The sequence below is a fragment of the Candoia aspera genome, chromosome 1, assembly GCF_035149785.1.
Source record: "Candoia aspera isolate rCanAsp1 chromosome 1, rCanAsp1.hap2, whole genome shotgun sequence".
NCBI lineage: Eukaryota > Metazoa > Chordata > Lepidosauria > Squamata > Boidae > Candoia > Candoia aspera.
The window spans coordinates 287,169-302,143 of NC_086153.1; the positions used below are offsets into that span (position 1 = coordinate 287,169).

Sequence of the window (14,975 nt, forward strand, 5' to 3'; positions counted from 1 at the left end):
ATTAGAAACATTGGGGGTAAATTCCAGACAAAAATGGGTATGATCAAAAACAAAGATGGCAAGGACCTAACAGAAGCAGAAGAGATCAAGAAAAGGTGGCAAGAATATACAGAAGACCTGTATAGGAAGGATAACAATATTGGGGATAGCTTTGACGGTGTGGTCAGTGAGCTAGAGCCAGACATCCTGAAGAGTGAGGTTGAGTGGGCCTTAAGAAGCATTGCTAATAACAAGGCAGCAGGAGACGACGGCATCCCAGCTGAACTGTTCAAAATCTTGCAAGATGATGCTGTCAAGGTAATGCATGCTATATGCCAGCAAATTTGGAAAACACAAGAATGGCCATCAGATTGGAAAAAATCAACTTATATCCCCATACCAAAAAAGGGAAACACTAAAGACTGTTCAAACTATCGAACAGTGGCACTCATTTCACATGCCAGTAAGGTAATGCTCAAGATCCTGCAAAGTAGACTTCAGCAGTTCATGGAGCGAGAATTGCCAGATGTACAAGCTGGGTTTAGAAAAGGCAGAGGAACTAGAGACCAAATTGCCAATATCCGCTGGATAATGGAAAAAGCCAGGGAGTTTCAGAAAAACATCTATTTCTGTTTTATTGACTATTCTAAAGCCTTTGACTGTGTGGACCATAACAAATTGTGGCAAGTTCTTAGTGGTATGGGGATACTAAGTCATCTTGTCTGCCTCCTGAAGAATCTGTATAACGACCAAGTAGCAACAGTAAGAACAGACCACAGAACAACGGACTGGTTTAAGATTGGGAAAGGAGTACGGCAGGGCTGTATACTCTCACCCTACCTATTCAACTTGTATGCAGAACACATCATGCGACAAGCTGGCCTTGAGGAATCCAAGGCTGGAGTTAAAATCGCTGGAAGAAACATTAACAATCTCAGATATGCAGATGATACCACTTTGATGGCTGAAAGCGAAGAGGAACTGAGGAGCCTTATGATGAAGGTGAAAGAAGAAAGTGCAAAAGCTGGCTTGCAGCTAAACCTCAAAAAAACCAAGATTATGGCAACCAGCTTGATTGATAACTGGCAAATGGAGAAAATGTAGAAGCAGTGAAAGACTTTGTATTCCTAGGTGCGAAGATTACTGCAGATGCTGACTGCAGTCAGGAAATCAGAAGACGCTTAATCCTTGGGAGAAGAGCAATGACAAATCTCGATAAAATAGTTAAGAGCAGAGACATCACACTGACAACAAAGGTCCGCATCGTTAAAGCAATGGTGTTCCCCGTAGTAACATATGGCTGCGAGAGCTGGACCATAAGGAAGGCTGAGAGAAGGAAGATTGATGCTTTTGAACTGTGGTGTTGGAGGAAAATTCTGAGAGTGCCTTGGACTGCAAGAAGATCAAACCAGTCCATCCTCCAGGAAATAAAGCCAGACTGCTCACTTGAGGGAATGATATTAAAGGCAAAACTGAAATACTTTGGCCACATCATGAGAAGACAGGACACCCTGGAGAAGATGCTGATGCTAGGGAGAGTGGAAGGCAAAAGGAAGAGGGGCCGACCAAGGGCAAGGTGGATGGATGATATTCTAGAGGTGACGGACTCGTCCCTGGGGGAGCTGGGGATGTTGACGACCGACAGGAAGCTCTGGCGTGGGCTGGTCCATGAAGTCACGAAGAGTCGGAAGCGACTAAACGAATAAACAACAACAATTCCTTAGACCGGTATTTCTCAGCCTTGGCCACTTTAAGGTGGGTGAAGTTCAATTCCCTAGAATTCCCCAGCCAGCCATGGTGGCTGGGGAATTCTGGGAGTTGAAGTCCACCCATCTTAAAGAGGTTGAGAAACACTGCTCTGCAGGGCTCTTGGGAGAGTTCCCTACATTGAAGTGGGTTAATTGCACCAGGCGTGTGTGACCCCCAGTCATGCCTCTTGCTTACAGCAGCTCTCTGCTGGGCACAATTGCCGCTGGTCTAGCAGGCAGATTGTTGAACAGCCACATGTTTGTGCTGGAGAGGTGACCAGCTGCTGCTCATCCTCCTCTCTCCTGTAGTTGATTAGGTTGACTTTTAAGAGGATTTTTGCTCCTAAAAGACGCATGCCCATTCCGGCCTTCTAGATGGTTCCCTCCACAAGGCCGTCCTCTTGCAGAAACACTGCAGAGTTGCCAGTCTGTTTCCATTTGGAATCCTTCTGGGCACCGGGGCAACTTGTGACCAAAAGGAACTATAGGGTTGGGGGCTACACACTCTGACGATCGTACAGTCTAGCCAAGGTGGTTCTTGTTGTCTGTTCCAGAAGTGGGGAAGCCCCTGCAGATGGAGCAGGAGGTCCCCTCCTCCAGAGGCAGGCTACATCTTAGCAGGAGCTTCTGCGGGGCAGCGTAGAGCTGTCTGGCCAAGAGAGAAGGTGCAATGCCCACCTTTTCTGGAGGACAGGCGGGGTGGGGGTGGGGTGGGGCTGCTGCAGTTGCACGGTTCCTCCCCTGAGTGAGGATGGACAGAGTGGTGCCCTCTTGGGGCCCCTGGACTCCCCGTCTGAGCCGGGTGCTTTTTCTAAGGCCCTGGAGCGTTGCCCTGTCGCTTCCCCCCAAGCCGGGCAGCTTCTCTGTGTCAAAGAGGGAGGGGCCCTGGTTCCTGGATTGCCCCCTGGACCAGAGTTTCTGAACAAATGTTTAACTGAAAACTGAAAGTCAATATTTGCCTGCGGAGGAGAAGGAATTTGACACACGGGCGGGCGTTGCTGCTGCTTCCTGCTTAGGCCAAGGGCCTAATCCGCCCCCTTTCAGAGCTAGAGAGGGGCAGCCGCAGAGGCACAGGGAAAAGCAGCTCGAGCAACAAGGTGAAGGGGGGAGTGCCCGGGCAGCAATAGGATGAATTGGCAAAGAGGGTGGGGGCAGGGGGAATTCTGCGACCCTTGGGCAAGGGGCCACCGTTGCCCTTCTCTTGGCAGCATGGAAGTTGCCCCATTTCCTGGGCTTTGGTGGTGGCTGGTGCTTTCTCCCCTCTCCCACCAATTGCGCAGAATGTTCACGCAGGGAAATGATTCTACCAGGAAATGGGCCACTTCCTCCCAAATGTGGGGGGGAGGGGGGAGAACAGGCTGAGAAAGTAAGTCCAGCTCCCAAACCGGGCTGGCCACAGCCCATGCCGCTTGGTGCCAGGGCTGATCCCCTGGGTTTGCAAGTGAGGAGAACAAGATGGGGGTCCCTGGGCTGAGATCCTTGGTCCTGGCCCTCCGGGGACCCTGCAGCACACAAGGTCAGCCAGTCTCTCTTCCCTCCCACAGCCCCCCCCCCCATCGGCTTCCCGATGGCTCTGCTGCTCTGGACTCTGCTGGTGGGTTGCTTGTCTGCTCTGCGGGCTGGGCAGTCCCAGGTGAGTTGTGGCCTGCTGCCCTTTGAGAATTCTTCCATGGAGCGCATGGGGTGGGGGGGGCGTCAGCACAAGGAAGAACAGCCCCTGCAGAGGCCTGGAATCAAATCCTGGCCCCTCTTGAGAAGAATGCGTTTGCGCACCTGGTCCCATATGTAAGCCTGATGCTTTGGCAGATGGGGGGAACCCTGTGGCCTCCGTCCCAAAGGCTGCCATGGTCGAGCTGGTGACTGAGAGTTCCAGGGAACGGGGGCAGCAGCATTACATCAGCACCCCTTGTGCTATTCCGCCTTGCTGCCAAGAGCAGGTCTCCCCTGAAAGCTGGCTTTGCCACTCCCCGGATTGAATTTTCTGGGTGCCACTTGCTGCAGAGGGAGAGCCAAAGCAGGTGGCAAGAAGCTCGTGCCTGCTGGGGTGCAGCTGTAGGGGGCTCACCGACGGGTTCTCTTCCAGGCACCTTTTGCCCACGCCTTGGACTGGGATGAAGCTGCTCAGAGGAACATTCTGCTGGTAAGAAGAGGCTCCCTCTGCTTGAGAGGGCAGATCCTCGGGGGGGGGGGCAGTCACGATTAGGACGGGGTGCAGCTGATGAAGCAGGTTCAAATCCTGCTCCCCCAACTCACATCTCAAGGACGCACTGAGTCAGCATCAAAGAGGCGGAGAAACCTGCAACTGGCCTGGCTGGCAGGTGGCACCCAGAGGGGGGGCTCCTTGGCACGAGTAGGCTTCACCTGAAGAAAGCTGGGGCTGGACAACTCTTAGTTATTTTTACCTACCTACCATCCATCCATCCATCCATCCACTTACTTACTTACTTACTTACTTATTTATTGTTTTATTGTTTTTGTTTGGTTTTTTATTTTTTAATATATTTCTTGCTGTTTTAACTTGTAAGCCACCCAGAGTCGCTTGTTGTGAGATGGGTGACTATATACGCACACACACACACACACACACACAAATAAATAAATAATCTCAGAGAAGGGGCACAGGAGCTTTTTAACCAGAACCCTGGGAGGAGGCAAAGAACAGCTGGCACAGGAAGGATGAGTCATCCCTGGGGGTAAAGGTGAAAATTCTTCCAATTGACCAACTGGAGGCCAAGTGGCAGGAGAGCCGCTCCGGGCAACACGTACACATGCCAAAACAGCATGAGCAATTGGGAGAGAAAGACCGTGGATGCTTTTGTGCGTGTGCCAGAAGCCCTGGCCAGGATGGAGTCCTGGTGTGTCTGGCCTGAAAGGAGACAAATCGCTGGGGTGGGTGGGCAAGCATGGCCGCTTCGTAGGCAAAGAAGAGGCAGCAGAAGGCCTCCTTCAACTGGGCATGGCATTCCTACAATGGCAGCTGCCAAGGTCCAGGTCAACGGGGCAGAGAATTTTGGAGCCCACCCGAAAGCAGACCAGGTTGAGGACACGAGGTCGTGGAGTTGGAATCTGGTCTGATCCCTCCTCAGTGCAGGATCCATTAGAGCATCTCTAAGAGTGACTGTCTTCTCTGAGGCCGACTATCCAGAGGACCACTTCCGATGGGTCCCCAAATAAATCAGAACTGGAAACACGGTATTATCGTCACCTTCTATGTTCTGGGTGATCTTCATTTGGAGACTAAAACCCAGGAGGCTTCATGGTTGCTTCAATTGATAGAATCTTCCAGGGTGACACCCCCAGTGCCGATGCTCAAATGTCGGTCCTCGGAGACCCTGTGGACTTCACCAGATCTGCTTAATTGGAATCACAACCGCATGCTGTCCCATCCCATTTGAATTATCTTCATTGCTTGTGGGGATAGGTTTCGATGTAGCTGTTCACAGTATGTGTCAGTGTTAGTGTGGGTGCGTTAAAGTATGCAGGGATCCATGTGGATGGAGAATGGTTTAGACGTTTTTATAATGAATGAAACAAATCCTTTTAAAGTAAGTTAACCATTGCCTAGAACAGTTTCTCAACCTTGGCAACTTGAAGACGTGTGGACTTCAACTCCCAGAATTCCCAATTCATGGGAATTCATTCCCAGCATGGCTGGCTGGGGAATTCTGGGAGTTGAAGTCCGCACGTCTTCAAGTTGCCAAGGTTGAGAAACACTGGCCTAGAAAGCCCAACACGCTGACCTTCAGGGTCCATGTAGAAAATAGGATTGGCGGCTGTGGCTCTCAGAGAGCTTGCCAGCATGCCGCAGGAGTGCTCTGAACCCAGGACTCCTGGTAGGCAAGACAGGTCTGCCATTCAGAGACTCTCTCTCTCTCCCCCCCCACCCCCACAGGCCCATGCTGCGGAGGTACTCCAGACAGAGGCTGTACCACTGAACGTCTTTCAGCCTGAGGCAGGATCGGAATCCGAGTCCCAAGGGGCTGTGCAGGGCCCCGCAAAATTGCCTCCCCATTTTCCAGATGGAGCTGCCAGTCCAGGGGACACAGTTTCAGACGGGTCTACAGGGCTGGAGGGACACCCAAATTCTCTGGAGGGACAGGAGCAGGAGGAAGAGGAAGGCTGCAGCGACAATGTCCTTTTCCCAAGTGTGCACAAGATTGCCCGGGCCATGAGGGCCCTGGGGGTGGACCTCCTGCGGGAGGTGGAGGCTGAGGAGAGCCAAGGCAACACCATCTTCTCGCCCCTCAGCATCAACCTGGCACTCGCCCACCTGGCTCTAGGTCAGCACATGCACACCCTGGCACACGAGAAGATGTTTCTGGGGTTTTGCTTTCAGAGGGGGAAGGGAGACCTCCCATCTGTGCTTCTGAGGGGAGCATCGCAAAGACTCCTGCTGACGCCGGCTGTCCCACTTTCTGATCACCCCTAACGAGAGCCAGTCTGGTCTAGTGGCAAAGGTGCTGGGCCAGAAACCAGGAGGCTGTGAGTTCTAGTCCCGCCTCAGACACAAAGGCCAGCTGGGTGACCCTGCGCCAGTCAGCCCAACTCTGTGCAATGTAGACCAGCCTCCTCGTGCACCCCAGGCAATGTGGCTTGTCATGGCTAAATAGTGCACACATCTGGCTGCTGGACCTCACAAGGATTTCCCAGCAAGAAAAAAAAGCAGCATGAACACCGAACTGCTATGCCATATGATAAAAAAAAAAAATCACCCCTAATGCAGAGATGGTACCGGTAGACCAAAGGGAGGAGAGGGAAAGTCCTCAACCTCACAGAGATGCAAGGGCAGACTTCCCAAGCATGAACGGGGCTGGGGGAGAAAAAGGCCCCGCAGCCCCCTTTCCCAGAGCACACGCTTGTTGGTGGCCCACTTTGGCCCAAAGAGCCCCAGGGCTTACTACTGTCCCCCATCTCCTATGGGGAGAAGGGTCGTTGATTTTGGGATGTCCCTATTGCCAGATGAACATGAGTTCCTCCAGGGGTGCCTGCTGGCCTTGGGTGGGGGGCACAAAACTGAACCTCGAGTCGGAGACCAGCCCCATCGCCACATGCCTCCATAGCTTCCTTTGCACCATAGGCTGCTGCTTCCCTGGTCCAAACTGAGCCTGGTTCATTTCAGGAGCAGCCAACCAGACCCAGAAGCAGCTCCTTGAGGTCCTGCACATGGAGTCCGTGCCCTGCCTGCACCAGGCGCTGCGTCACGTCTCTCAGCACCTGCACAGGACAGCGCTCAGCATAGCAAGCCGCCTTTACTTGGAGAAAGGTGAGTGCTGGTGAGGCAAAAGGCCTCTGTGCAAGAGGGAGGCAGCCATTTCCACTTGCATGCGTGCATGAGAGAGAGAGAGAGAGAGAGAACAGCAGTGCCAAGATGTCTGTCTGCCTTCAGAGGCTTTTTACGAGAGGAGAAGGGCATCTGGACTGGGTCTGCTGTGGAGGAAGTTTTAAAACCACGTGATTTCCCCTGTCAGTCTGCAATATAAGGAATGTGCGAAAGGAAGAGAGGGCTTGTACACAAGGGAGGAAGTGCTGTCCCTTCCCAAGATGGCCCTTGGTGGACCAGAGGCACACGCGTGCTTCCAGCCTCCTCCAGGGAGGTTCATCTCTCCAGGGTGCTCGGCTCGGGTTGCTGGCAGGTGAAAATGCAGAGGCCTCTTTTGGTGCCAAACTGCACTGCACGGCTGCCTCAGCTGAAACAAGAACGACTTCAAGCTTTTTGCAAGGAAATGCACTTAATCGGCCTTGTTGTTTCTACTTGTATATACAGTTAGTATGCTAAACCTGAAAAAAAGCTCTGCACAGTTTCAGAACAGAAGGGAATGGTTTTGCTTCCCCAGGGTATCAGCACATTTCTCTGATCTCTTAATTTCTTCTAGATTTTGAAAACTTTTGACGCACTATACAAACCTCTCAATTTCACCATCAAGCTCAGGTTAGGATCAGGATATAAAAATGACGGATTGATAGATGGACAAAGTAATGTAGCCAGGCTCTCAGGAATGCACTTCTTAGAAGAAGCCATCACATTTCTCTTTTAAAAAATGTGAAATCTCTTTTACTGCCAAAGAAACAGCATTATTTCATATGTTGCTCTATAATGCAATGTAGTACACAGATGAGTGCTTCTTAAGCCATCCAATAGAATAAGGGCAGGTGCCAGAGGATGGGGTGCTGCAGTCCTCCTCCAGGAGCTGGGTGGTGATGCCTCCCCTGCTGGGTTGACCTCCCCGCTCCCTGCTGAGTTCTTCCCAGGGTTCCCGATCAAAGAGAAATTCCTGGAGGAGTCCCAGAGGTTCTACGGGGTGAAGCCAGCCGTGCTTTCTGGGAACAGCGAGGCTGACCTTGCGGCCATCAACGCCTGGGTGAAAGAAGCGACAAACGGGCGGATTTCCACTATGCTCCCTGAGCTGCCTCCCAGTGTCGTGATGGTCCTTCTCAATGCGGTCTATTTCCAAGGTGGGTCTTCCTGCCTGGCTGAGGGGGCTACACGCAGGGCCGGACTTCTGGGGAGAAAGACAGGGGTGATACTTGCTTGTTCCATGTGGGACCACAAACTGGAGTCCAGCACAGGGCTAATTTAATAAAGCATCCCTCTTCAGCCAAGTCCTCTTTTTCTTTGGCGCACACACACAACAACCCATGACTGTTTGGTCATAGTTTCAGAAAGCTTTTTGAAACCTAACCCTGACACCTCTCGAGCACCCCCCTCACACACCTGCACCTCTCGGGCACTCCCCAACCTGTGTCACGTCCTCCCACAACCTGTGCCACTCCCTGACCTGTGCTGCACCCCCAAATTTCACTCCCACAGGAGTAATGGGTCACAGCATTCTGTAAGTTAGCCCAATTGAGGTACCTTGGTTCAAAAATTTATTTATCGTATAGCAACACATCATACATATTACAAATATATTTTAAAAATTGGGAATATAAAAAGGTATATAGAAAATATACATTGGTCACAGGGCAATTATAACTAAAAACAAACATTAAGATTACAAATACAGTCTTTCGCAGCATCAGTTGCCATCAGGAAATCAGCAAAGTTCCCATCGTAGGCTCTAGTCTTACATTCTTGTATTACGGGTTTAACAGTTTGCCTGTCAGCCCCGCAGTCACACCTTGGAAATGGTATCTTACCCCGTTTATATAGGGAATCTGCACACCTGCCATGATTAGTGCGCCCTCTGTTGATAGCTGGCCATATTCTGCATGGCTGATCAAAAGCAGGAGGCTTCGTTGTAATACAGGGTAGGCTTTGACAATGCTGGGGGCAGTCTTTTTGCCACAATGGCCTCCAGGAATCAAGGAGATGAAATTTTTTTATAGCCAATTCCCTGGGAGTAGCCATAGGTGGATGCCGAGATTGCAATCTGTTTATTCCTAATTCCACTATATCGCCCTGTATGGGGAGCTTACACGAACCATACATATTGCATGTATGGTTCAAAAATTGTTGCCCTGTGATGCATTGTTTCACCCAGTTGAAGGTTACAGACAGACAGGAGAGTGTTAGTAGTGTGTGGTTATGGGCTCCCATGATCATTCAGTCAGGTTGTAACTTTCTGAATGCAGGTTCTATTATTTTAAGGGTTATCTTTTGGGGGGGATAACCTATCAATATTCGGCTGAAAACGCTGGGTGCTGAAAAGACCAGCTTTGTGGAGGGAAAGAACTCCTGGCCTTGAGCCTCTCAGCTTGACGTCCTCTCTGTTGTGGACTAGGGTTCTGGAAGACCAAGTTTGACCCACTCCTGACGGAACCAGACACGTTCCACCTGGACGAGGAGTTCACAGTCTCTGTGGAGATGATGAAGGAACAGGAGTACCCCCTAAGCTGGTTTCACATGGAATCCCGCGATGGGCAGGTACCAGATGGGCAGGCGAGGAGGGCAAGAGCAGCAGCTGAGTTTTGCACTGAGCCTGTTCCAGACACCTGGGCAGTTCTGCATTTCCGTGCCCTGCCAGGAGGATTTGGGGCACTGGGTGGCTTGCGGGGAAGTGGGGAAGAGGCCACCCTCGAGGATTCCCATGACTGGGCCATCCTCACGCTCTAGGCCGCTACTGATTGTGGACCCTCCCTGTGCTCTTTCCTCCAGGTTGCCAAGTTTCCCTTTGAGGGCAACACCAGCTTTGTGGCCATCATTCCAGGCCTCCATGAGAGGAACTTCTCTCGGGTTCTGTCTGAGGTCCTCCAGGTTGACCTGGAAACATCTTTCCCCAAGGAGAGGTCCACCATGGTGAAGGTGCCGAAGCTGCACTTGCAGGACCACACGGTCCTCAACCAGGCCTTAATTCGGTTAGGTGAGAGAAGGCCAGAGGGAGGGTGAAAGGCTTGTGGGCCTCCCCCAGCTTCTTGTTGGTGCTGCTGTTGAGGACAGTTTATATTTTACCTTTCTATCCAGGGTTGTTGTTCTCCTCCTCCATCAGGCCCTGAACACCCCCCACCCCGTTCAAAAGCAGAAAACGAGCAGGTGGGCTTTGCAGGTGAAGTCCCAATTTGACCCCAAGCACCTCCAGCCTGTGGAAGCCACGAGAGGCCGGAGGAGGGCTTCTCTTGACGGCTGTCCTGATTACCAGGAAACACACTGAGACAATGACTTGGTCTCTAATATTTATTAGTAGTACTTAACAAGAATCCTAACAAACTGAGGAAGCGTGGGAAAAACCCAGCCATATAAACCCCAAGGGTTAAGGCAGTCCCGATCTGTGTCTCTTTGAATGGCTGAACAGTTCCTCAGTGCTACGCATGCGCTTGACAGTCTGGGTGGGAGCCCCCTGCTCGCCATCCTCACTCATGACAACGGCGGCCTGCCAGGCCCAGCAGCACAGCCAGAGGAGCGAATCGCCCCAAGGGATGGGGAAGCAGCCCCTTAACCTTGAAGACTCTGCCAGCAACAGGGGGAGCCTCCTTCCAACCTCAGACATGGGACGTCTTAAGCCTTTTTAGTTTTTGCATAATTAACAGTCACCATCCTCCCAGGAAAGCGGGGAAATTTTTATTGTATATTTATTCTATATTGTAAATCGCCCAGTCCCTCCAGTCGGAGGAGATGGGCAGTGACAAATTTGATAGATAGATAGATAGATAGATAGATAGAGATAGAGATAAATAAAAGCAGGGAGAAGTACCCAGCAAGCAAGTGTGCCCTGCACACCTGCACACTCTTGGAAAAGGAACCGGACATTTCAGCCGTGGAATCCAACTATCCTCCACTGCAGAGGAACCCAACTGAATTTAGGGCATTATTTCTAACGCTGGGTTAGAATCGGCCTTCCTGTAAATTAAATCCGTGACTCAGGAACGAGCAGCCATGCTCGCCCTCCGTATAGCCTTTTCCTGGGGTTTGGAGGGGCAAGCAGCTCCTTTCATGGTCCTCCCCCAGGCTAACTCTCCCCCCTCCCTTCCCTCCTGCCTTACAGGCCCAGGCCCCACACACCCCTTTTTCATCTCCTGCAACAGCAGACAGCACAGGGCTCTTCCCAGTGACGAGGGAGCAAAAATGTTGCCTGGAGAACAGCTGGCCCACATCGTCCTCTTATGGCGCCTCAGAAACAGCCACAGTCCCGGATGGGAGGTGGGCAGGTTGGTGGCTGCTGGTGGGAAGGGAAGGGAAGGGAAGGGGGTTCTGCAGCTGCTGCACCCAGCCACGGGGTCCTCGTGGCGCCTCCTTCCTCCACTGCTCAACCACAAATCCTCCTGGCAGCAGGCAGGGCTCTCTGGCTGAAGAGGCTCCCCAACGTTGTTTCCAGCCCTCTGGGAACCATGGCTGGAGGTGGGCATGCTAGGCAGGTCATCAGCTGCAGCCGCTCCTGCCCCAGAGCAGAGAGGCCAGGAGTGGCTGGCCAGAGGGCAGAGCAGGGATCGCTGTGGTGGGAGGCAGCAGCGGTCCCTGTGGGAACAGCGACCTCACGGGACACTTTGGTGAGGTTGTTGGTCACACGCTTTGGCTACCATTTCCTTCAGCAGCCAGAACAGAAATGGCTTTGGAGGCATGGAGGTCCGTGGCCAGATGAGAGGAGTGGCCTTTTAGCTGGGGAATCGGAGCCCCCCAGGTCACCGGACTCCTGCTCCACGCGAATCAGAGGATCAACAGTGTCAAGGGTTCCATTTCCACAGTGTTCCATTTCCGCTGGAAACCTCACTTCCCTTCTGCAGGCCAGACCCCAAATGGGCGGTGTGTGGATGAGCCCATGATACATCCGTTTAGGGTTCCCCACCTCCTTGATCTTTTCTCATCAGTCCCTCCTGCCACAGAGTCCTCTTTATCGTTGCTTTGTTTATTAAATCCTTTAATTCTAAGCAAGGCATCTGGCTACAGGCGGCTTTATCATCCCTTATGATCAGGAGCTCCAACTTTATGCCTGCAGCGTCCTCAGTGCCCGCTCTTCCCTTGGACATCTCTGTGCTGACCCTCTGCCTTGCCTCTCCCTGCCAATTAAGGTCTGGCCCTGGACTCTTTGCTTGGGCTCCCTGGAAGTCCAGACCTGAATCTCAGAAGCAGAAGAAAGCCACACGCTCTTGGCACACCTTGATGCTTGATTCTCCTTGGCTGCAGCTGCAGGACTTGGGGCTGACCACCCTTCCCTGCCAATCGTCCTGGACAGCATTCCTGTACCCAGCATGGCTGCCATTTCAGTTGTGGCTTCCTGTCTTCTCTCCAGGTCTTGGCGAGCTGTTTTCTTCCCCAGATCTCCACCCCATTGCTGAAGGACCTCTCTTTGTCTCCAGCATTGAGCATCAAGCCACCCTAGACCTTGCAGAGGCTGGAGTGGAGGCATCAGCGGCCACGAGCGTGACGGCCTACCGCTCCTTCTCTGCTTTCTGCCTCAACAAGCCGTTTGCCTTCATGATCCTGGAGGAGACAACGGGAATCCCCTTCTTCTTCGGCAGCATCTGGAATCCCAACCCGGGGGCTCCCCGGCAGAAGAACGTGGAGGGCTTCCTGCTGAGAGAGGAGATGGAAGGCCTGCCTTTTGCTGATCCATCAGACACCTGGAAACCCTGAATGGCCACAGCTCTGCCCTGCTGGTACCAACCAGCCCAGGCTTCCCAGAAGTCCTCTTCTGGCTACAAACAAAAGTTTTGCCCTCCCCACTGGCGTCTCGGGAATGGGGTGGATTCCATACCCAGTCCAAGCTTAAAACAGAGGCCACCCGGGTGATGGTTGGCCTCCCTTGGCCACTAGCAGGATTGGGGTGGAATCCTGCCCCTCAGCTTGCCACATGCCCGTGTCTCCCCTGGGAATCTCTTGAGGGGCTCCCCTCTCCCCCCACCCAACTGGAGGAATCCATTGGCCTGGACTGGACCCCACCAAACTGCTTTCCCCTTGGCCTTCCTCAGCTCTTTCCTTGGCCTCAAAACCAAGGCTGGAGGAACGCCTCATCACAATTTAGTCAGTTCTGCCCTAGAAGCCCCTCATCAATCCAAGATGCACACAGGGCCACCCCCTTCACTTCTGCCTGTCATCATTTTGGAAGCCACTGTCTCAAAGAGGGTGGAATGGTAATGATTTAAATGCCTTGCAAGGATCCTGTGACTACCTAACAAGGCTGTCCTAAGATCCTGAGATCATAATCAAGTTCAAAATTGTCCTTTCTCTTCAGGCTTGTAAAAACATAGCATGGATAAGTGCTGCGCAGTTATGTGGCTAAAGTTTGAAAAAAAGAGAGGAAGACTCAGCAATGAGAATTAAGGAAAATAATTAAAAGTAAAACTGCTCATATCACAATGCCTTGGTATTCTTCTATGGTGTAGCTATTTAGATGTCTTGAAAAAGGGGCTGTAGGAGAGGAAAAGAGCATTAGGATCACCCAGGACTATGAGGGGGATCTCTCTGCTGCCCTGGTAGCAGGAGAGCAGGGAGATGCCCAGAGAAGCCTGTCTCTGCAAGATTCAGGGTAGCCAGAAGAAGGTGCAAAATAAAGCTAGCTCCTTTTAGAATATCTGACGATGACGACCACTGGTTGAGAGGTGGTGTTCAGGAGGGTGAGAGAAATGGGGGGGGGGGGGAGGAGGAAAGAAACTTCTACAGCTAGCGGGAACCTCCACATGCAGAGAAGTCTACCCTGAATATCAGTTCCTGGGGCAACGAGACTGCAGAGCCAGGCTTTTAAACTCTCTCTGGGTAGGAAGCCAGCGTCTAGAACAAGATACTGGGTGAAGGAGTCCTTTGGCTCAATTCGGAGTAACTCTTCTATCCCAGAGTCTGGAAGGCTGCCACATTCAACACCCTCCCGTGTTGGGGAAGACAAAAACCGGAAGCCCTGGAAAGGGCCTTGGCCTTTAGAGGAGAGTCAAGGGAGGCTTTGGCCATAGATGGCTGTTCCCCCTGAGATGCTGGCACAGAGGGAGGGACTGTGGGTGGCCTGTTGTCTTAGTTTGAGGTATTCCTCTCTTGCTCATGGCCACCAAATGCCACTTCTCTGCTCGGACCGTGTTTCCATCAAGTTCCCTGCTGAAGAGATGCCTTGAATGTTCCTCCGGTTTCTCCTTCATTGATAGTGTGCATCGCTTAAGATGAAGATCAAATGCCTGAAGTCCTTTAAGACTTCTAAATCTTCAGACGAGATTGGGAGAGGCTGTCCCTAAGTTTTCCAGGTCAAAGACATTTCACGGCTGGCACCCCAAGGCACCTTCCCTTCCTGAGCCCTGGAGGTGGGGGGCTCCATGCAGCGGCACAATGGGCTACGCTTGGCTGTTTTTGGTGCTGACTGGCTTTCCGTTCAAAGTTTTGTGCCAGCTCAGAAACTGGTTACTTCAGGAACCAGGTTTACCCAACCCTGAATGAAATGGCCCCAGGCCCAGTCCTTGCTTCTAACTTTTTTGGCCACTTTCCGACTTAAAATATTTCTATAGTATAGCGCCAGAGAGTATTTCATGAGCTGGCTCTCCAACACCCTTTGTCTCTGCCGAGCCGTCGCCTGGCTCCAGCAGATGCGCTGCCAGGTCGGAAAGGGGAAGCTGCTGCTTTAAGAGGGTCCCCGGGAAGCTGTAACTTGAAGCCTGCTGCTGGCTGGGCCGGGAGAGCGTTATAAGCACCAGCTTCCCCTGCCCTCTTGCACAGCGCCCCACCAGGCTGGAGAGCAGCAGGTAGAGGTAAGGAGTGATTCTGCCCCCTCGGGTGGGGGACCGGGGAGGGGGAGACCCTGGGAAGAGCTGGCACAAAGGAACCCCGGAAGGAGAAGAGTCGGGGAGTGCGTCAAAATCTCTGGCCCTCAAAGCCACGCGGGCAGCCAGGCATCCCGCCAG

The 14,975-nt window shown here is 52.3% G+C and overlaps 2 protein-coding genes across 2 annotated transcripts in view; both read left to right on the forward strand.

The window, feature by feature from the left end:
• Window positions 1-14,975, forward strand: part of RPA1 (replication protein A1) — a 92,186-nt gene that overhangs the window by 15,872 nt on the left and 61,339 nt on the right. The gene's annotated exons all lie outside the window — the stretch shown is intronic.
• SERPINF2 (serpin family F member 2) lies at window positions 2,705-13,449 on the forward strand. Its single transcript, XM_063294756.1, has 9 exons — window positions 2,705-2,824; window positions 3,272-3,360; window positions 3,811-3,867; window positions 5,620-6,007; window positions 6,847-6,990; window positions 7,977-8,180; window positions 9,449-9,591; window positions 9,823-10,027; window positions 12,389-13,449. Exons 2-9 carry the CDS (start codon window positions 3,295-3,297, stop codon window positions 12,730-12,732), a joined length of 1,551 nt encoding a protein of 516 aa, XP_063150826.1. The 5' UTR covers window positions 2,705-2,824; window positions 3,272-3,294; the 3' UTR covers window positions 12,733-13,449.

Coding starts and splice junctions, on each gene's coding strand:
- SERPINF2 (XM_063294756.1), top strand. CDS start 3,295: ATGGCTCTGCTGCTCTGGACTCTGCTGGTGGGTTGCTTGTCTGCTCTG. Junction 3,868..5,619: donor CTCAGAGGAACATTCTGCTG/GTAAGAAGAGGC, acceptor CCACCCCCACAG/GCCCATGCTGCGGAGGTACT. Junction 9,592..9,822: donor TGGAATCCCGCGATGGGCAG/GTACCAGATGGG, acceptor TCTTTCCTCCAG/GTTGCCAAGTTTCCCTTTGA.